Source organism: Syzygium oleosum, unplaced genomic scaffold (genome assembly GCF_021117445.2).
Source record: "Syzygium oleosum isolate NSW1041296 unplaced genomic scaffold, Sole_v2.1 Sole_v2.59, whole genome shotgun sequence".
Taxonomy (NCBI): domain Eukaryota; kingdom Viridiplantae; phylum Streptophyta; class Magnoliopsida; order Myrtales; family Myrtaceae; genus Syzygium; species Syzygium oleosum.
The window spans coordinates 793,048-813,729 of record NW_026607543.1 but is presented as its reverse complement, the minus strand read 5'-3'; the positions used below and the strand labels follow the sequence as shown (position 1 = coordinate 813,729).

The 20,682-nt window shown below is 40.5% G+C and overlaps 4 protein-coding genes and 1 long non-coding RNA gene across 7 annotated transcripts; 2 read left to right on the top strand and 3 right to left on the bottom strand.

Annotated features, from left to right (window-relative positions):
* Window positions 1-321: 321 nt before the first annotated feature.
* LOC115690429 (casein kinase 1-like protein 3) lies at window positions 322-6,365 on the top strand. Of its 3 annotated transcripts, none has more exons than XR_004006842.2 (16): window positions 322-599; window positions 765-805; window positions 1,069-1,138; window positions 1,228-1,376; window positions 1,492-1,587; window positions 1,684-1,754; window positions 1,983-2,044; window positions 2,133-2,196; window positions 2,371-2,455; window positions 2,539-2,665; window positions 3,313-3,395; window positions 3,608-3,665; window positions 4,208-4,344; window positions 4,616-4,803; window positions 5,085-5,313; window positions 5,933-6,365. XR_004006842.2 is itself a non-coding variant. In XM_030616764.2 (15 exons), exons 1-14 carry the CDS (start codon window positions 524-526, stop codon window positions 4,793-4,795), a joined length of 1,299 nt encoding a protein of 432 aa, XP_030472624.1. In that variant the 5' UTR covers window positions 322-523; the 3' UTR covers window positions 4,796-4,803; window positions 5,085-5,498. The 3 variants fall into 3 exon arrangements, 1 of the variants encoding a protein (XP_030472624.1); XR_008815730.1 differs by having other exon boundaries at window positions 5,567-5,962; XM_030616764.2 differs by lacking the exon at window positions 5,933-6,365 and having other exon boundaries at window positions 5,085-5,498.
* LOC130137056 (uncharacterized) lies at window positions 5,299-6,033 on the bottom strand. Its single transcript, XR_008815731.1, has 2 exons — window positions 5,894-6,033; window positions 5,299-5,717 (listed from the first exon to the last, which is right to left on the bottom strand). It is a non-coding gene; the product is annotated as an uncharacterized LOC130137056 (long non-coding RNA).
* A 468-nt stretch (window positions 6,366-6,833) lies between the features above and the next one.
* On the bottom strand, window positions 6,834-12,727 carry LOC115690434 (probable RNA methyltransferase At5g51130). Its single transcript, XM_030616772.2, has 8 exons — window positions 12,338-12,727; window positions 12,103-12,217; window positions 11,056-11,103; window positions 9,021-9,294; window positions 8,324-8,411; window positions 7,394-7,459; window positions 7,136-7,204; window positions 6,834-6,995 (listed from the first exon to the last, which is right to left on the bottom strand). The coding sequence occupies exons 1-8, from the start codon at window positions 12,458-12,460 to the stop codon at window positions 6,906-6,908; spliced, it is 873 nt and encodes a 290-aa protein (XP_030472632.1). The 5' UTR covers window positions 12,461-12,727; the 3' UTR covers window positions 6,834-6,905.
* Window positions 12,728-13,742: 1,015 nt separating this feature from the next.
* LOC115690461 (zinc finger A20 and AN1 domain-containing stress-associated protein 2-like) lies at window positions 13,743-14,198 on the top strand. Its single transcript, XM_030616799.1, has one exon. The coding sequence runs from the start codon at window positions 13,743-13,745 to the stop codon at window positions 14,196-14,198; it is 456 nt and encodes a 151-aa protein (XP_030472659.1).
* A 1,466-nt stretch (window positions 14,199-15,664) lies between these two features.
* LOC115690432 (probable lactoylglutathione lyase, chloroplastic) lies at window positions 15,665-20,224 on the bottom strand. The gene is made up of 9 exons (XM_030616768.2): window positions 19,914-20,224; window positions 18,969-19,173; window positions 18,732-18,856; window positions 18,505-18,569; window positions 17,544-17,756; window positions 17,343-17,390; window positions 16,920-17,027; window positions 16,577-16,717; window positions 15,665-16,039 (listed from the first exon to the last, which is right to left on the bottom strand). Exons 1-9 carry the CDS (start codon window positions 20,053-20,055, stop codon window positions 15,998-16,000), a joined length of 1,089 nt encoding a protein of 362 aa, XP_030472628.2. The 5' UTR covers window positions 20,056-20,224; the 3' UTR covers window positions 15,665-15,997.
* Window positions 20,225-20,682: the final 458 nt, after the last annotated feature.

The following is a 20,682-nucleotide window of genomic DNA, read 5'->3' as shown; positions in this document are numbered from 1 at the left end:
TCGAAACTTCCCATTCAACATCTAAATCTTGGTATTTGAAAATTCGCCTTTGAATTTCTCACAATTTGTTTTGTCTCGTTTTCTCGTTTTCATACTTCAAAAGGAAAAACTCAACCCCTCTTGATGAGCAGACGTGACAAAATTTGTTTTTCTTTTTTTTGTTTTCCAAACTTTCCAAAAATGACAAAAAGTCTAATTTGGACTGCGAGGAAATTAATTTTAATCGAAAGAAATCAAATAAAATAAAATAAATCGAATAAGCCACGCCAAAAGAAATTCCTGTCGTCCGTTGCCACGCTTCCTTTGCTTCTTCCTGCGTGTGGTCTGAAGTTTCTCAGTCAAAAAACAAGAACTCCCCTCAAGAAAGTCACTCTCTCTCTCTCTCTCTGTCTCCATCCTCTCTTCTTGATTCTCCATCTCGTTCGCACCCATCTGTCTCTGCCTCTCTCCGAACCGAATCGGAAGCTTGGAACGTGATCAAAAGAGCATCTTGGAGAAGCCCAGAAGCTCGGCCAGCCCCCCGATGGAGCGCGTCGTTGGCGGCAAGTACAAGCTCGGCCGCAAGATCGGCAGCGGGTCCTTCGGCGAAATCTTCCTCGGTAACAGTCCCGCGCGCTCGAGCTCGATCGTGGGCCGCGCGTCCCTTCCGCCGTGCGACTGTTTCAGCTTTAGTGTCCGGTCGGGACGCGGCGGCGGCGTGGCTTCCCGAGAGCCTCGTTAATTCGACTGACCCTTGTGAATTTTCCTCGTGTTTTTCTTTGCAGCTACGCACGTCGATACGTTTGAGATGGTCGCGATAAAGATCGTAAGTTCTCGGGCTGAATCAGCTTTCTGGGTCGTTTCGTTTGAGTTCGGACGGGGCGTGATCCGATGGCGAGCTTGGAGTGTTCCACGTTCGATTTTTGTGGAATTTGCCTCTTCTTTTCAGCCCGTGTAGCGTCGGATGAATTTCCATCGAGAATTCCATCCGTTTCAGCTGAATTTCGCTAGTCATGAGCTGACTGTGTATTGAGGGACTTTCATGTGGGCAGTGAACGAGTAACATTCTTCTGTATCCTTATTTTGCAGGAGAATAATCGGACCAAGCATCCGCAGCTTCTTTATGAAGCAAAATTGTACAACATTCTTCAAGGAGGGAGTATGTAGCATAGTACATGTGCAGCTCGTGGATTTGAGGCCTCGCATGATTAGCTACTTATCTGCTCGTTTTTTTTTCCTTTATTTCAGGTGGTCTTCCCAGCATAAAATGGTCCGGCGTAGATGGAGAGGATAATGTACTCGTTCTTGAGCTTCTTGGACCAAGTCTTGAAGATTTATTCGTATACTGTGGGAGGAAGTTTTCTTTGAAAACAGTCTTGATGCTTGCAGATCAAATGGTAAATGGATATTGTGATTAGCAAGGATTGCAATCCTCATTTTCTTTGAATCATCAAGCAGCTGCAGGTTTGCTTTTGAAAGTGACATATATGGTTGCACCTTTCTCTTCTGCAGATAACAAGGATAGAGTACGTGCACTCAAGAGGATTTCTGCACAGAGACATTAAACCCGATAACTTTCTGATGGGTCTGGGTAGAAAAGCAAATCAGGTGATGAATGTGTTGCTTTACATGATGCCTGCCACCAGCAGCTAGTTGTCGTGTTTAAAACCTTTGATCATTCTGGTCCTATATCCTTCTTACCAGGTTTATATTATTGACTTTGGGCTTGCAAAGAGATATCGGGACTCCACAACTAATCGCCATATCCCATACAGGTTTTCCATTAGTTTATTTCGGTGAATTTTACTTTAGATTGAATACGTCAGGTTTAAGATCTCACATGACGCTATATAATCTTTTTTTACTATGTCGGTGGTTCACCAAAATCTGTCTGAGGTACTTTCTCATGGATATATCGAAGGAGAATTAATTTCTGGAGAATTATTTATTTTTGAAGAGAGCATTAGTTCTTGTTGCGAACTAAAATTTATTTTTATGTTCAGGGAAAACAAAAATTTAACTGGCACTGCACGTTACGCAAGTTGCAATACTCATCTTGGGATTGGTAAGCTGGATCATGTCATTTTGCTTTTCCTTTTGCAAGTGCATGTCCAGTGACATGGGCAACCAGTGTTAACTAGTTTTATTTTCAGAACAAAGCCGAAGAGATGATTTGGAGTCACTTGGCTATGTACTTCTGTATTTCCTCAGGGGAAGGTATATGTTATTTGTGAGGCATTATGAGTCATCTTTTGGCATGAAGTTACTATCCCAAGAGTATTGATTATAGACATTACAACTAGAGGACATGACCTAAAATCTTTTTTTTTCCCAGAATTTTTGTTGCATTTCATGTGTACTAAACTAATATAATGATATCTCAATTCACAGCCTTCCTTGGCAGGGACTGAAAGCAGCTACAAAGAAACAAAAGTATGATAAGATTTGTGAGAAGAAGTTATCAACTCCTATTGAGGTGTGTCAAATGATGTGTGTGCCTATGCCTTTGCTTGCTACAGTTCGGTTTGCTCTAACTTGAGTTGGCTCTCTTTTTTGAAGGTTCTTTGCAAATCTCATCCTGTAGAGTTTGCTTCATATTTTCATTACTGCCATTCCTTGACGTTTGATCAACGACCAGATTATGGATTTTTGAAGCGTCTATTTCGTGAACTATTTACTCGTGAAGGTATTGTATACTCAATCGGGACAGTCAATTTCAAAATGCAAAGCAATCACAATTCCTGGCACGCTAGCAGTGCTGTGTATCACTTATTTTCTTAATTCTTTGATATTCTGTATGCCAAAGCACATGCTCTACTTTTCATTTAATGACCTTATCAATTAGGTATCTACTTATATGTCAAGTGCCTTATAGTTGCACCATATTTAAACAATTTGGCTCAACTTTTACTCTTCTGATCTCTCCCAGCTTTCCCCTGTTTTATTTGTCAGAAATTAGATGTGGTCTGACAGGCAATGGGATGATCCTTTCTCTTAAGCAGTTAGGGAGATTTAGAAAACAGTATGTAGGATTAATTTTTGTCGAGGGCAAACCAGGAGGAAAGTGTGAATATTATATGCTGTCTTGAAACTGTATTATGTAAAAGTACTTCATGTAACGGAATGTCAACCTGAAGGTATAAAATGATAATGAAATCTCTAGAAATTATAGATAAGGGATTTCCTCTTTATCCTCTCTTGGATAATTGAATGTATCACTTTGGCATCACTATTCATATGGGAGGCAGGATAAGTTCTTCCTATATATTTAACTTCAACACATGATAAATTCGTTGAAATGCGGCATGTAACTTTTAACAATGTGTGTTACAGGATATCAATTTGATTATGTATATGATTGGACGATCCTGAAATACCAACAAGCACAAAAGAGCAAAACTCAGCCTCGATTTTCTGTGGGTAATCTTGACTTTAAATTACTTTATGAGGAGTTTCTGTAACATAAGTGCTTTTCAGTATGATCATTTGGCATCACTCCAATTGCTTCAATTGCATCATCGTTTTCATTATTACATTAGTTATTTAGCACACTACTAGCTGTGGTCTGATAATTCCTTCCTTTTCTCTATTATGCTGATAAATGGGTATGGAATATTGTTTGTTACAGCCAGCTCTTGATGAGAGCAGCAGACGTGCAATGCCAATGGATGTCGACCGCCTTCAAGGTCGGTTAGTGCTCATGTATTTGTCTGTTGCTGATGTTTAGTGGGTGATAGTTGATTGGATCCTGAGAGTCATTGCTTCGTTATGATTATTTGCAGTCATTATTTTATGAGACCTTCATCAAAAGCACTGGATGAACATCGAAAGGGAAAATTGTTTCCCATCTTCATACTTCAACTATTTAGGGTTATTTTGCATGTTATGCTTTTCAACAAAGAAAACTGGATACTGTATGTTAAGTTTTGAAGAACTTTGCCAGTTTAGGATAATCTTTAGTGATCTCCGTACATCTTCCTGCTACTTGTATACACTTAAAAGACTATCCATTAGACAGTAAAAGTGGTCAGCTCTTGAAATTCCTTCTGGAGTTAAGAGGACCCTTAAAGGCTTAAACGCTTTAATGTTGTTATACTAGTTTTCTAGGACACAAGAAGTGATGAAAAGGATGAATGAGAAGTTTGAAAAGAAAGAGAAGAATATTATTTATTGAGAGATGTTAATTGACTATCTTGCTCTTAAAATTTCCGTATTTGTTTGATGACAGGTGGCACAAATGCTGCTCATGCAAGTGAGGTGGCAGAGCCTGGTGGATCGAGCAATACTGCCGCTACTGTCACTTACCCACAACATCCATCTGCAATGGACAAGAATCTGAGTTCTGGCCGTGCTGTCAACAAGAATGTGAGTATTAGCGTATTTCCTGACCAGCATTTACTCTGGAAAAAAAGGGATAGAGAATTTACATTAGTCTATCAAATTGATTTTCGGATAAAGGGCGTATGAGAACATCGGATGCAGGTTTTAATTTACTACACAGTTGAATAATTCTAATGATCTATGTAACATTTTCGTGCCATTTTGCCAAGGCTCCTGTTTGTTATTTCATCATTTATAAGTCTGTTCACGCATGCCACCGACCAGTCATAAAAGCAATTATATTCAACTTTTGTAGATTGTGAGCAATGTGAACATGCCATCTACTTCATTTTCTCTAACTGGAGTCTCAAAAAAGAATATTCCAAAGTCCCAACTGCCGACGGACAATGCAAACCCCACTCATGGCCATGGCAACAAAAATAGACCTTCTAGTAGCTGGATCCCATCATTCCAGAGAATTTCTTCTGCAAAATAGTTGATGCGGTAAGATTTGTACCTTTTTCTTTAGGATTGAATTATCTTGTTTCTCATCTTATTGTATCATGTTTTCCCTCAAGTTAATAGAGTATTTTCCACCACGTTTACCTTTCCATATAGAGAAGTCAGCGATCTTTTACTTTGTTTGTAAACATTATCTGTGTTGGTTGGCATCAATGTGATTTCCATCAGATGTGACGTTATTTAAGTTGGATTGTCTAATACGGGAATTTGATTTTTACCAACTATGACTTACTGACAGATACTCAAACTGATGTTTTGAGCAGAGTGTTTGATTAAGGGATCTCTTTGGCAATCTATGTGCGCACAAATATAAGAACTTGGTTTGTCAGACACTCTTGATGCATCTATGCAAGCTGCTCCTTATGCGAGGCCTGCTCTGGGTAACTGTTTCGTGATGAACGGCTTGAGGTCCGGATGCTGCACATTTGCTGTTGAGTTGGCAGATTGCGTTGTTTTCTCTATATGAGCCTGGTGGCATTGTTGGTGTTCAAGGTGACTATAATTGATTGTTGGTCAAGAGTAATAGTGTACAGAGGTTGTGTTTTGTTCTTTGTACATAGTTATTGCATGTTTCACGGTTCTATATACATTTTCGTTGCAACTTGATTGCAATCCGACTTGTCGCCAAATTATTTCAAAATCTGGTTTTATTAATAAGAGAAAAGTACTTCTTTGCCCTTTTCTGCTTCTCCTTGTGCAATCTGACAATGTTGATTGTGACTTTGCCTCGACTTTGCCGTGCCAGTTATTCTGCTATAATCAGGAAGGGACCCTCGAGAACTCTCCTGGAGCTTGTGCTTTTAAGATTTAATGATCACCTTGGCAATTCATCGATCACCGGGCACCTATCTTCATTTAAGATTTGCAGCTTCTCTCACGTTGGTTATTAACAATTCCTGCAAATTTGAAGTTTCGTTCGGTGATATCTAGGCAGCGAAGATTGCATGTGCTTTAGAATTTCTCGTGTGTGATGTGAAAATCCATGCCCCATTCATATATCTACATTTTTGGCACATCTTGCTTGAAAATAATGGAGGCAGGGTGATAATTATGTGATGGAATAGGGTCTAACGATTGGTCAATCATCAAATTCGCGGTTTTGTCATTGCAGGGACTCTGTTCATCTTCCACTGAGAGGAAATATATGATGCCTGAAGGCATAGGCCTCTGCAATTTGCCTCCCGAGTTGCGCTCATCCGCTATGATTTCACAAATCATCAACTGCTACACGGCCTCGCACTTACTTATGCTGGACAAGGACCGTCCTTTGCCTACGATATGTAATTGGCCCAATTGGAAGATCATCCTTCAAGCTGTTATATAACTGCTACTCTAAGTTGAATGGGTTAAGTGCTAAAATTGCAACGCTTCCAAGTAAAAGAGCAAGGTATGACAGCGGAGGTTGAGTGCTCAGGGCTGGGAATTCCTCAACCTAGTCGAGAGAGCGAAGTTACAGATTGACAATCGCGCACATTACACAGTAGCAGTACGGCATTAAGCTCATCTCCATCTTCCGAACCTAACATTTTACCAGTCCTGCCAAACTGGGGTATGTCTGTTTCTTCAACGTTCAAAATCTAACGAACCAACCCGAATATCAGATACGGTAATGTTTAATCTCCCATCGAGGCGGAGGGAGAGAGAGGGAGTTCTGACCTAACGGATATCGCTAGCCCGAGTATATGATGAGGCAAGAAATTTCTCGTGAGACCACGTGAATGGGAAGAACGTAAAAATATTGCCGCACAAGAAACAGTTTGGACATTTCTCTTTTCCATTAGGCTAAGTGCATGTTCTCATAAATAGGGTTGGGCCATCACCAATGAGGCCTAATGCAAACCATTAACAGATTCGAAACCACAATTTGCATGGCAACTCGGAGATCCCCTCGCCGCTCTCTTGTTCTTAGGCATTTACTTACATCGCCGGTTATCCCGGACAGAGGTTGTATCGAGGCGATGCTGTATGCCAGAACCGCCTTGTGCACATCCAATGTCTGTCCCTTTCAAAAACATCTTCCCCATGAGATGGACTTTGCCGCGAGTACCAAACTTCAGTGCAAAATTGCAGCTTTCCCCGTTCAGTTATTTCCGGAATGCCAATACTGGTCTATTGAATCCGGCATTGGTCCCTGACAAACCGGAGGTAAGGTCCTCTACCGTCCTAAAGCCTATCTGCAAAAGCACCGATAGTCAGCTACACATCATGGATATATTTTTCGACCAAAATAAAAAAAATCATGGATATATTTGATTAGAAACAACAAAAGTGATGCTGTTTGGTTATAAATACGGAAACAAGGACTTGACCTAACCTTATCAAGAAGTATGTCCTGAAAATCCTCCGGTGGATACATGATCTTGTCATAATTCGCGGCTGTTGTCTGCAGAAACAGTAAAAGAAAAAGCAAAAAATCGAGCCTTAGCATATCCGCAAGCACTGATAGGAACGATATCAATCGAACTAGGTTCAAAAGCTACGGCATACACATCAGTTTCCACTAAATAAAAAGCAAAACTGGAATCAAGTACTTTAGAGGCAGTTTCCAGATCCACCGAACTCATCATCATACCTCGGACACCAGACGATTTTTTTCATATGAACGCCAAGGTTGAGGCTCCAAGATAAAAATGCCACCCTGCTCACAGGAGATGCAGTAGCACAAGTTTCAGCAGTTACCCCAAAATATGTGAGATAGACAAAGGTTACGAAAAAATCATTGTTTGCGCAGACAAGGCTAGTCACATACTTGTAATCTATAGGTTTAGATGGGATGGACTCCTCTAGTGTCATCTATGCTTAACCTTCCTTTTCTCTATATCCCATGGCTTACATTTAGTAATACGGCAAATATAGGCTAGTATGAAAAGTTAAAATTCCATATTAAGCGATTACAGAAACTATTGCCCAAGAAAACATTAGAAAATGGAAGTTTCTTCCATGAAATCCATAAAATCGCTTCTTATTATCAATTCAAGATCTCTCTATGCACTAATCCATGAAGCACATAACAGTACACTAGGATGATCTACCACTATGCTGGGCAACCAATGCAAAATGATTGAAATCTTAAAAGTGAACTGCATATGGATGTCCCATGACTTCAAGCGACAAACGGAATCGCTGTAAGGAGGACTAGTAAAAGGAATCTAGAGAGATTCTGGCTACATACAACGGCACTTCTGAAGCCTAGAAGGAAAGGCAAGTCATGACACAGCCAGTAAAGAGATCGAGATAAGAAATCATCTCACAGAAGGTGACCAGCAAAGGAAACAGGAAAGGATACAGACTTATCTGGAGACATTTTTCAGTGCAGTTTCCCCAATTTAGTTTTAAGTGCTCATGGAAAAGTCACTGATATTGGAACAGTTGAATGAAAGAGACCAAGGACAGCTCCACTTAAATAGCTCCTCTAAATTTCCAATATAGATTGCAAAGAACCATGCTATATGCATCTTTTGCAGAAAAAATGCATCAATTAAATAAGATATGCAGTCTTTACCTGTCGAAGAAGTTGCCAGACCTTTGAAAACAAAGTAATTAGCCCCTCATCACCCCAATTCAGATGAATCCACTTCGTCACGCTCAAACTGCAGCAAGGAGAGAACATGTCTTCTAGTTAATAACATAAAAGCAAATGAACCCAAAAATGAAAGGTCATGGACATAAAAACCTAACTTCTTTGAAATATTTCAAGTAACTAGATGCACAAAAAGGAATTGTGTTCCATCGGAGGAAGAGTGAGCTATAACTTCATATCAACCGTCTACTATTCTAAGATAAACAATCAACTTTTAGTGCTGGCAAGTAACATGCAGTATTCACAAAAATATGTCCAGCTTTAATTTGGATTTAACTTAGACATATTTCCTCTGAGATGATTCTTTTCAATGGGTTTCACTTATCAAAAAGTTTGACCATGATATAACAACTAATTATTTATTGAAACAAGAATGGAATGGAAAATCAAGCTGTAAACATCAAATTGCAACAAAAGGTTGATCGAGAATGATGAATAAGTATACCTCCATACATGTGATTTAAAATGCATTGCAGACATAATGTTCTAGTACTGTCAAGCATCCATAATTGCCCTTTCTTTAAAACCATTACTTTAAGACTCCGCTGCCCTAATTTTTCTAAATGTGCTCAAACTAAAATATCTCATGTCTTACAATAGCTACCGAAGCGTCACTTACCAAAGAATGGTATCATAACTTTCATGAGCATCAGCCCGAGCTAGAACAAAATTTTCCCGCCGGAAAGACACAATCTCAAAGAGATCTGTCTTCTCTGAAAGAGACTGGTTCTTTGTACTTTTCCTTGTTTCCCCATCTTTTGACATGCTAAGGTCTTGGGCATCATCAACTGGTCTCTCTTCAGCCCCTGATTGCAAAGTCTTTGAATGGCTCTTACCAGCAGATTGCATTCTTACAGTTTTCCTGAGGATCCAATTAGCATCCTCAATTCGGTCTAAAAACAAAGAAATATTAAGCCACCACAAATATAAAATCTCCCATCACAATAAATAAATGTTATCGTTCAAAGACCACCACCGTGATACCCAATTCATTATATGCCAAGCAAGGAGAGCAAATTAGTTTGACACGACTGGGCATATGTCAGGTATGTGTTATTGTATATAGGCCAATTTAATACTGTTAATCCTACAATCTCAACAGTCAACACTCCGACTAACCCCAAATTCTTCATTAGTCAAACTGACCAAAGACAAATGCAACAGCACACCTTTCTTTCTTTTTTTCCTGCTAAGTACCAATTTATTAAGGAAAAGAAACGATACACCTAAGTTACACGTAAAAATGGAAATGTACACAGCCCTTTCAACTATTCTATTTGCAAATTGACTTTCTATCTTGAAATAGGATATGCATCATAAGGAGGAATATTAAAAAAATTTAGAGGGAAGCTACACAACCCTTTCAACTATTCTATTAGCAAATTGACTTTCTATTTTTTAACTAGGATATGCATCATAAGGAGGAATATTTAAGATATCTAGAGGGAAGCATAAGACAGCTGGGGATCTGACGAGCAAAATGAACCTCTACTATCAGAAACAGGTGATAGTTGACAGTATATGCAAACATTAAGCCTATTAATTTCTCACCGAAAAAGAAGGACGTGATCATTCTTTCTTTGTTTATAGGAAAATTCATTCAGTCGGACTTTATAACAATCTAACTCCTCCTCTCAAGCATGAAAAGCTTACTAATCCCAGTTACAATAAAAACCTAAGATATTCGACCAAAGAAAATGACCCGAGGATCTCACCCTCCTCAACTTATATTTTGCCAAACTTCTTAGCTCACCCCACTAAAGGTAAGACTCTACGTCCAGCAATCAATTATGGGGTATGCTATATGGTAATCCAATCACAATCTAATAAATATATTGGGTCCTGGCACTTGCTTAGGGGGTCAAGCACAGGTTTGATATGCTTCTTAATTTACAATTGGCTGAGATCACTTCACATATTAAGGTTTATATCATCCATCATCAAGAGGCATCATCACCAGACCTTATTATCATTAACAAGCCAATCATATTCCTTGCCACCATCCTCTTAATATGGAATCTGTTAACTGTAGCACATGTGAATTGAAAAATGTATGTTCTCCCTACAAAAGAAGAATCTTGTCACCTATATGATACTAATTCCATCCTACATAAAGAGCATGTAGATAAACCAAAAATGACGATTGACCAGCTGTTCAACTAGTCAGACACGCTTCTATCACCAAAAGGGAGAGAGGAAAACTGTCAACAAAGCCAGATATAAGGATCATTTTGCGAGAGTTGAAAAATCAGATTGCTTGCCAAGATACTTCTCAAGACGGACAAAAGGCAATCATATATTTAGAGTGTGGAAATGCTACAATAGAACTTCAACTATTTAACAAATCTTAATGATATGCTGTTAACTTGATATGAGAATGATAAGCTGTTAACTTGATATGAGCTAAGTGACTATTCCCAGCATTGTCAAATGAGTGCAAGAAAATATTTCTGTTGTCTTTGCATGTATAATATATTGTTGTGTTAATTGCTCCAAACAAAAAAAAAAACCTAGGCTTTTAGATATTGTCACTGTAATTTAATAAAAAAAGAGAATAAAAGAGAAGTCCATATTCAAATATACGAAAAACTCTGACCAAAAAATAATTCATGTAAACCTCCTCGAGGAAGGACTTGAAATTCATAGAATCTTACTTGAGTCGATGTCAATTCCCAAAATGCTCTGGCAGCAAAACTTTTTTGCTGAAGACAGAAAAAGATTATGTTATAACAAGGGCAAAAATTAGATCCATAACTCAGAGATCATACAATGTAGACAAATATGACAACTTGTAAACAGCATCAAGCAAAAAACCACAGGTAGTGGCAACAAGTGCACGCAAAATACTGAATTCCGCTTCCCCCCAAACTACCAGGCTATGTAGGACCAGTTAAAAGAAATAAACAAAGAAAGAGAGGAGAAATTATCATAATCTAAACTGCAGAAGAAGTCTCAAGATATTAGTGAGGTAAATGATCAATGCATAAAAATGCCAATTTGCTCATTCTTAGTCATATTCGCAGTTCTTTTGTTAAAGTCACTTTACCAGTGGATTTTCCCACCGTCCTAAAGAAGAACATCTAAGCTCCTGAACGGAAAGACTGGCCAAGGAACCTTGCTCTATTGGTTGCTTTTAGATGAAATTTCTCCCTACCACAACCAAAACAAGTAATAAATCTTATAGTTCCGATATGATATCATCGAGCACTTGCAAGTGTGTTGCATTTGGTAAGCATTAGAAAGTTCTCCAAGAAAATAACATGTAATTTCTAAGACAAACCACAGTCTTCACAAAACAAGTATTGGAAGGATTGAAGGGGGATATCAAATCCTAAATGGAGTTATCTCCCTTCAAAAATTACGCAAGATATTTTTGAGGGACTAGAGACCTAGTATCTGCTAACAAGAACAGGTCCAGACAGCACATGTGGCCACCAAGCAAACTCACTTAGCCTACAGAATCCACCATTCACTGGGTTTTTGCAAGCCCTGGAGCTGAAGCGAGTGAACGCCACACCAAATACGAACAGTCATTGGAAAAGCTAACAATCTCAATATATGGACATCTAAGGCAAGAATCATCAGAAACAGAGCATGGACGAATAAAGCAAGCAACTTTAAGCTGCCGGGACTGAGAGAGGCAACACGGTGAAAAACCCATGAACCCCCATGAGGACTAAAGGGTGAACAACCCCACTCACCAACGTGGATAGTGACAAGCCCATTGTTGCAGCCGATGTCGAGACAATCCTTGCCTTCGAACCACTCCTCCTTCAACACTTTCAACCGCGGATCTTCATCCAATTCCTCACTTACCTGCGGCACGAAGGAAAAAAAAACAACAAAAAATCACCAAAGCGTTAGAGAATTAGGCGAACGTGAAAACCACGGCGGATGCCATGCCGCATAAGAGGAAGCGGCGTTAGAGAATTTTACGCGATAGCCGTAGTAGTGTCTGTAGTTGCCGAAGGGAGCGAAATCCTGGCGGTTCCGCCTCTTCGGTCTGTTCTTCGCCGCCTGCCGCCGCTCCTCCTCCTCCGCGATACCTCCTCCTTCCATCTTGTTCGCTCCCGACCGCTTCCTCCGAGCGAGAGCGAGAGAGAGAGAGAGAGAGAGAGAGAGAGAGAGAGAGCGAATCGGCAATGGCGAACGATCGGGTTTAGGGTTTCTGGCGTGGAGACGGTCCCGGCATAGAGAGACTTCTGCCGCTGCTTGAGCCTTGAGGAGGACGACGGCGCTGAGAAGAAGAAGAAGAAGAAGGCGCCGACGCTTGCGGAACTTGACCGGTCGGAAGCTATATATCGCTTCGCCGGCCTCCCCAAAAAAGAGCCGCCGGTCCGACCCGGTTCGACCGCTGCTGAATCGATCGGAACTCCTCCGTTCCAACATGAAGATTTTATTTTACGAACCTAAGTGAGAAAATTATTGATTCTTGATATGAATGTACTTCTTATGACATAGATTTACCAGTAAACATAACAAATGCGCTCTTATATCATTCTCATGAAGTGTGTACGCCGTGTCGTGTTCGTTTTCGGTTCGTACCGAATTAGTGCCGTCGGAAGAAGTCGATCAGAAATAAATGTTCTCGTTGAGTAAATCGTGCCGTCCTCAATTGAGCCCCGCCTACGCCCACCCGAGCCAACAAGTCCTGAATCGCGTATTGAGCACAACTGGGCAAGCGCCCTGCCTAAATCTAATTATTTTACTAATAAAGTTGGGTTAATACCGATGAAAACCCCAAACTGGTACACGTATGATAAATTTACCCGAAATTAATTTTTTGATCACGAAAAACCCCAAACTGGTACATTTGTGACAAATTGACTCTCCGTTAGTTGCCGTTAAATTTTACCATCAAATTGCTGAGTTGAATAACACGTGCCAATTGCCCGGTATACCAGTTTGAGATTTTACCTTCCTTTTGTTACAGGTGTACCGGTTGTGATTTTTAATGGTATTAATCAAATTTAACGGAAACTAACGGAGGGTAAATTTGTCATAAGCGTATCAGTTTGGGATTTTTTCGTGATCAAAAAATTAATTTGGGATAAATTTATCACAGGTGTACTAGTTTGGATTTTTCCGTGGTATTAACCCTATCAAGTTTAATACCCGGGCTTGATAAAGGACATTTAGGTCCGATCACATATGGTTCTTAATACACTCTTGACTTATAAGAGCCCTAGTCGGAGTATCGAAAAACTACGCCGTTTCGGGCTTGTGAATGCAAATCCCAGTAGAATTAGAGGAACTTGTCTTTTAAAAAGCCCGCTTATGTATATCCCACAGACATCACATTCCAAAAGACACGTCAAGAAACACACTCGCGCACACGAGCATGGAAACAAGCACGGGCTTCGACGGAGAACCGCCGTTTTGCGCGGCGGGTTGCGGCTTCTATGGAGTCCGAGAGCACCGCGGTCTCTGCTCCAAGTGCTACGCCGCTTTCCTGAGAGACCAAGCCGCGAAATCCGCCGCCGAGGCGGCCAAGGGACGGCCCTCGAGCTCGGCTTCCGGGGCTGCCGTTTCTTTAGACGATTGGGCTGCTGCGCTGGGGGAACAGACTCGAGACACTCCAACCCCAACGATGATCAAGAAGAAGAACAGGTGCGCCGCGTGCGACAAGCGCGTCGGTCTACTGGGGTTCGAGTGCCGCTGCGGCGACGTGTTCTGCGGGGCACACCGGTATCCAGAAGAACACGGTTGCGACGTCGATTTCGGGACGGCGGCAAGGCGGAGATTGTCGGAGGAGAATCCTCTTTGCAAGGCCGACAAGATGGAATTTAGGATTTGATAATCTAGGAACTCTTTTCTTGGATCAAAGAGTTGAGTCATGAGAATTCTTGTTCGTTAACAAGTTTTCTATTGATCTTTATGAGAATGTCTGATGAACTCTTTTCATTGTCATGTGTCTTTTACCCATCAAAATCTGGCATTTTGTATGAATATAAGAACTTATGATATGATTCAAGTCCAAATTCTCACTGGTTGATTCATGATGGATGGAATAGTCAAGAATTGATCAGGGTGAGATTCCATTCTCCGTGTTCCTTCCAATGTCGACCACCGGTTGGTAATACTTGTCGAATTGCCGACGTGGCGTTGCCGCTGACGTGGCACCAAATCGACACGTGGTGCTCATATAAAAAGTTTTCATAGTCTTTTCCAAAATTGAAGCATCCATGTTAAAATATAGAATGGGAAAAGTATAAGTCAATGTAATCTTTCCGACTAATTATCCAAATAATAGATTTAGGACTAAATTGGCAAATCTTTATAAGGTTTAGAATTAAATTGACACAATTGAAAGGTTTATGATTGAATTGGTAAATTGCAAAAAGGCTTAGGTTTAAATTGGCACAATCGAAAGGTTTAGGACTGAATTGGCAGCCGTACAATAAGTTTATGAATTTTTGGACAATTATCCGGCACATGCAAGTAGAACAAGTTCATCATTTAATCCCATAATAAAGATCAATACAAAACTAGCTGCCAATAATTTTCCTTCTTGATGAAGAGCCAAGAACAGGAAACTCTCATCAGTCAACTCTTTGATCCAACCAAAAAGCCAAGAACAAGAAACGATGATACATACATACGTCCAAGTCCTAAACTCCATCTTATCCGCCACGCGAAGGTGGAATTGTCCTCCATCAATCTCTCCTTCGCAGCCGTCTCGAGATCGACCGTGCATGCGTGCTCCTCCGGATACCGGTGCGTCCCGCGGAACCAGCCCTAGCAACCCGACATGCATCTATATTTTGTTCTTCTTGATCGTCCCCGCGGCCGAAGCATCGAGAGTCGGTCCACCCGCGGAAGCTACTGAACCATCCAATGAAACGGCGATGGTTTGGCCCGTGCCCACGTTGGCAGCAGTGGATTCCACGAGTTGGTCTTTGAGAAAAGCAGCGCAGCAACCTGGAGCGGAGACTTTTGAAGCTCTCCGACTCCATAAAAGCCGCAACCTCTCGCGCAAATTGGTGGCTCTGAGTTCAAAGGTTGTGTTTGATTCCTTGTTCCATGTGCTTGCATGGGTGTGCTTTTCATGAATCTCAGAACATGAAATGTATAGTGTGCTATGAATCGTGCAGCAATCATTTTGGGGGGGGAAATTTATGCGGCATACATAAGCACGCCCTCTGGATAAAGATCTTTGAATTCTAGTAGATTCGTCTTTAGTAAGTCCAAAGAATTGGAATCACAGTTTACAGTTGGAAAACAGAGACAACTGAGAATTAGGAAACATTTTTGCTCGTGCAATTCCTATAACCACAATGAAGTTGCTATATGATACATGATGCTTTAGCTATCACTGTTGATGCTTACAAATAGCTTCTGTGGATGGTCAAATAGACATCTGCAAAAACATTCCCCTTCAGAAACAGCCTAAAAACAAAAGAATGATCCACAGGAGTATCCAGCTAAATATTTCTATGCATGTGGGTAGAAAAAAAACTCGCAATCACACACACTAACTACAAAATGGGAAATTTTTTCTTTTTATATAAATCCCACCGGGAACTGTTATAAGGATTCATCTGGCTCGATTATCTTATTCGATTGTTACAAGCTTCGAGTAGTTTATCCCCTGTCTCATTCCAATTCCTTGAGAAAGTCGATATTATCAACAAAGACCTGAAAATTTACAGAAAAGAAACCTACATCAGTTTTCCGGATGAGAAGATGCTTCAAGCCAGAGAGAGAGAGAGAGAGAGAGAGAGAGCGAGAGCAGGACACTACTGAATGCATCTCAAATAAAATCAACAATATGCATGTGTCAAAGAAATTAATGCAAGACGCAAAGATTTGAAGAGGAAAAAGAAATTGGACAATATGACTGTCGTGCTCGCCCAATTTTTAAAGTCTAAACTCCAGGAAGTAGTGTTTCAGACAAATCTATCATGCTCGAACGCTAAGCCCAGTAAAAAACATCATCAGGTAAGGTATGGCTTTTCTAATCTAACACCAACCCTTCAAAGGAAGTCCGTGTATACGCCCCTTATGTTTTTCCATGATGACAGTTTTGCCAGTGTCAATCACAGACCAGGACTAGGCTTGTCACATCTTGCAGCAGTCAATAACCAATAAAAGTAATTTGAGTCCATATGGGCCTATACTGACAGTTCAACCAATCAAATACATAAGTTAGACACATCATGAAGTATCACATACCGATTTCCAACCATCAGGATCCAGGCATGCTGTAATCTTTGTATTGATACCAGGTAATGGTCCAGGTTCCCGGGTAATCTTGCCACCACAGAGCTTAATTGCCTCGGCTGTTTTGTAAACATCATCAGTGCCTATCGCAATCTGCCAGAGACGAATACATTAGTCCCAGCTTATAAACTTGATTATGCACGTAAAGTAGAAATTATTCAATTTCTGTAGTCCTAAGCATACTTCAACAAGAAAGTGAATACAGAAACAGTAAACAGTAAATACACTTTTGAAATGTATTATAAGAGAACTAAGACCATATACTAAGCCAGTTAAAGGAAGGGAGACTCTGTACCTGAGCATAGGCATTGCCTTTGTCATATTCAGTGACACCATAATTATATGTCAACTCCAACACGGCATTCTTGTCTTCAGGGCCATATCCCATCATTGCTATGGTGTACTAGAATAGAAGAATTCAATGTCAGGAAGGTAGAGAAGGAGACGTGCATAAAAAAATAGAAACAAACACATTTCCAACAGTTTGAGGATGTATAATAATTTTCCACTCAAGAGAAGAACTTGACAGCACAGAGAAATCATGTAATATACGTATCTCGGTACCCAAAGTTACAACTCATAAAAACTTCAGACAACTTACGGCTCTAGGTAAAATAAGGAGACATGACTATACAGGTCAGACATCGTCGATCTTCAAATTTGATGGATGGCAAACAGATCATAAGATGATACCCGAAATAAAAGGATATTAAATTACCTTATACTCGGGATTATCTCTGGTACGAAGAAGTTCCATTCCAAAAGCCTGGTAGACATGACCAAGTTTATATAAAAAGTACATACTACATACCGAGAACTGGAAGTGAAATAAAAACAACCTAAAGAAAGATATGCATAAAAACAATGAGACCCTGCAGTTTGGATGTAGCATCCAAAATATAGTGCCTACTTATCTCACCTTCTCGTAGAAACTTATTGATCGATCAAGATCGCCTACACGAAGCATTACTTGACAAAGTGGCTCTGGAGTGGGACCTCTCTCCAAAAGTTCAAACTTATAACCATCAGGATCTTCAATAAATGCGATGACTGTGCTGCCCCCTTTGACCGGACCCGGTTCTCGCGTTACCTTGCCACCTTTAGCCTTTATGAGTTCCACAGTCTTGGCAATCTAATCAAGATATCACTATTTAAGCAACTATCCAACTCATAGCTGCACCAGGCATCTGACAAGCATTATGAGCTATCCACGTGACTTTTAGAAGGCATGATGCAACCATGATTCCTTTCGGTATGAAACTCGACGGGCAAGCAAATATTCAAGCCAGTCAGAAGCACCTCAAGTCCCACATATTGCTATCATGTTTAAATCGAGTTCGTCAAGCAACAATTTAAGTCATTTCCAGATCATAAGTACTTGGCCTCAATGCCTCATGATTCATTGACCCAATCGAGTACTAACTTTTCAGTTGTTTTCAACATTTCATGTAAGACATAAGTGAAGGAACCCGACAACACTTTCATCAAATTTCATATTGTTTTTGCCGATATAAATTGGAATCAAAACTTCATTTGGATAATCAAGACATGTGGAACCATGTGCAAGTACATTATGTATCTCATTTGGTAGATCTTAAACATGAACGGAGGAATTCGATCATGCTCGAGGTGAGCATATCCAGCTGCAACTGAAGAGGAGACAAGTCGTAGTCGGCTACGCTGACTCAAGTCGGACTAATTACATTAACATGGCCCTACATGACACAATACATCGCCAAAAATTGCAGAGAAGGGGCTGATGTCATAATGCAACTATCATTTTGGTGTCTAGCACAGAGACTGCCTCTGAAGTTTGTTAAAGATTGTCCAACCACACCATCAAAAACAATTTACCAGAAGAGTTCTTTGCAAGAACTTACATCGTCGACCGCGATGCCAAAATGGCCAAAACCAGTCCCAATGTCATACTTGTCAACTCCATAATCTGGCCATACCATAAATCAGGTAACATCGAAGACCAACAAAAATGATCAGTGAATTACGATGCAAAGCTCACCAAAGAAGAGTAATCAGCAATTCACAGGCCATAATTCAATGTGTGTGTGTGTGTAAATGGAGCAACTATTCATGTGGTTGGTTATCGTACTATAAGTGAGTTCAATCACAAAGTGGGAATCTTCTGGTCCATAACCAAGGAATGCATTCGTATATTTTTCTTCTGGTATGTCACGTTTACGCAACAGCTTCATGCCCAGGCATTCTGTGTAGAATCTGCACAAAACAGACATCTCTTTAGATCCAAGTTCCCTGTTGTGAAGTTAAAAAAGGAAGGGAAAATAGAGGAAAAGTGACATGGATCTGCATCAGGAATGAGAGCACGCACTTTATGGTTCTGTCCAAGTCCCCTACACGGTAGACAACATGAAGCAGTCTCCTTTTGTCTTGTTTAACCCAATCCAGAACATTCTCTTGGGTGGCAGTCGTGCTTGCTTGTGCCATATTTCCAGGAGTACTGGCAGCTGTGACATTGCTCTCTCCTCTTAACGCCCTAGAGGCTCTCATACCAAACGATTGAGACTGGGATACCACTGAGCAAGAATTCATAATTCAGCAAAGAACGTCAGGTTGCTACAGCAGATATAAACTCATTGGAAACAGACAATTCATCTTTTCGCTGATTTATGATGTGGGAGAACTTAAATAACCATTTCCTTATCCCAGCAAATTCTACAAAATGAAAGGAATTCGTGGCATTGCAGACTGCAATGTGGTTTTCAACTGGTGATGATGAATAAATACAGACTTATCCGAAAACACGAAAGTACTCTCCGCCATATATGACGGCAGCCAAAATGCTAAGCAAAATGAAATTCATGCCTCGATAGTCATTGGCATTCCTGCACTTTAAACTCACAAATTCAGATAAAGAAGAAGATAAATCTACCACACACCCCGAATCCAAAATGACAGTAGCTAGTGTTGTCCCGCGAGAAGTCATTGCTTTCAAAGAAGCAAGTTGCCCCTTTTTCAACAAATTCATTCTAGCTAACACATCTCTCGAATTACCTTTCCATCAACAACTGCGCGAATAGTCATTGGGACCGCGGAGTCAAAACCCAAGATTTTCCGACCAGCAAAACCAAGTCTTTATCAAACACACGAAATCTAACCCATACCCACAACCAGATAAATCCAGGCGAACCACCAATCGCACCGGAAAACCACAAAAAACCCAATATAATTCGCCAGCAAACAAGACCCAGAAGCCGAATAGGGGCTCAACAAGAAAAACAACCGGAGGAAGGAACGCGAGCCGGAGAGAACCTACCGCTGCCGAGGTGAGAGAAGGCGAGCCTCCGGGGAGGGGCGTGAGAAGGGGAGAGGGAGAGACCCAACCGGGAGGTGGAGGAGAAGCGGAACGAGGAGAGGGAAGGCCGAATCGAGGAGGCCATGGGGATTACCCTCACCATTCAGTCACGCACCACCCTCTCTACCTCTCTCTCTGCGTGTGGAAGAAGAAGCAGTATCGATAGCTCCGTCGCCTCCAGCAATCCCGTCCGTCTCCGGGGAGCTCAGGAATTGAAGCGCTCTGAAACTTTCAGTGTATGTGAAGCAGAAGAAGAAGAAGAAGAAGAAAGAGGAAGAAGGATGAGAAGAGAGTGCGTGTGCGAAGGTGGTGATAAGTTTTCGTGAGAAAGAGAGAGGGTTTTTTGGTTTTTGTCTTTTTTCCCTTTTTTGTTTTGTTCTGTTAATTTTGATTGATTGGTTTTTTGTTTTGGAAAAACAAATAATATGAAAATATATTTTTAAAATCAATAGCTCGTGTTGATTATAAATGTGAATGAGCGTAAAATATATTCATCATCAAAGATAATGTTTAGACGTAAATTGTTAATCGATGATAAAAAGTTTTTTATATTAGCTGATTATTTTACGCAATATAAATAATCAATTTTAGGAAAAAATTATATAGATTATTCATTTTCGGCGAAATAAACAGAATATTCGCATGTTAAGGAAAATAAATGTGAGCAATGATCCAGGTAAATAATCGATAGTTAAGGCTTTTTCTTTTCGCGAAAAGACGTTGACGTTGG

Bases quoted from the DNA above. Each gene is read 5' to 3' on its own strand.
- LOC115690432 (XM_030616768.2), bottom strand. From the start codon at position 20,055: ATGGTGAGGGTAATCCCCATGGCCTCCTCGATTCGGCCTTCCCTCTCC. The intron at 18,857-18,968 runs GTGCGTGCTCTC...TGTTTTGTGCAG, and splicing joins GACTTGGACAGAACCATAAA to ATTCTACACAGAATGCCTGG. The intron at 17,028-17,342 runs GTAATTTAATAT...CTTCTATTCTAG, and splicing joins GAGATAATCCCGAGTATAAG to TACACCATAGCAATGATGGG.
- LOC115690461 (XM_030616799.1), top strand. From the start codon at position 13,743: ATGGAAACAAGCACGGGCTTCGACGGAGAACCGCCGTTTTGCGCGGCG.
- LOC115690429 (XM_030616764.2), top strand. From the start codon at position 524: ATGGAGCGCGTCGTTGGCGGCAAGTACAAGCTCGGCCGCAAGATCGGC. The intron at 600-764 runs GTAACAGTCCCG...TTTTCTTTGCAG, and splicing joins CTTCGGCGAAATCTTCCTCG to CTACGCACGTCGATACGTTT. The intron at 2,197-2,370 runs GTATATGTTATT...CTCAATTCACAG, and splicing joins CTGTATTTCCTCAGGGGAAG to CCTTCCTTGGCAGGGACTGA.
- LOC115690434 (XM_030616772.2), bottom strand. From the start codon at position 12,460: ATGGAAGGAGGAGGTATCGCGGAGGAGGAGGAGCGGCGGCAGGCGGCG. The intron at 9,295-11,055 runs GTAAGATTCTAT...CTTTGTTTTTAG, and splicing joins GGGAATTGACATCGACTCAA to ACCGAATTGAGGATGCTAAT. The intron at 6,996-7,135 runs GTTAGGTCAAGT...GTGCTTTTGCAG, and splicing joins AGGACATACTTCTTGATAAG to ATAGGCTTTAGGACGGTAGA.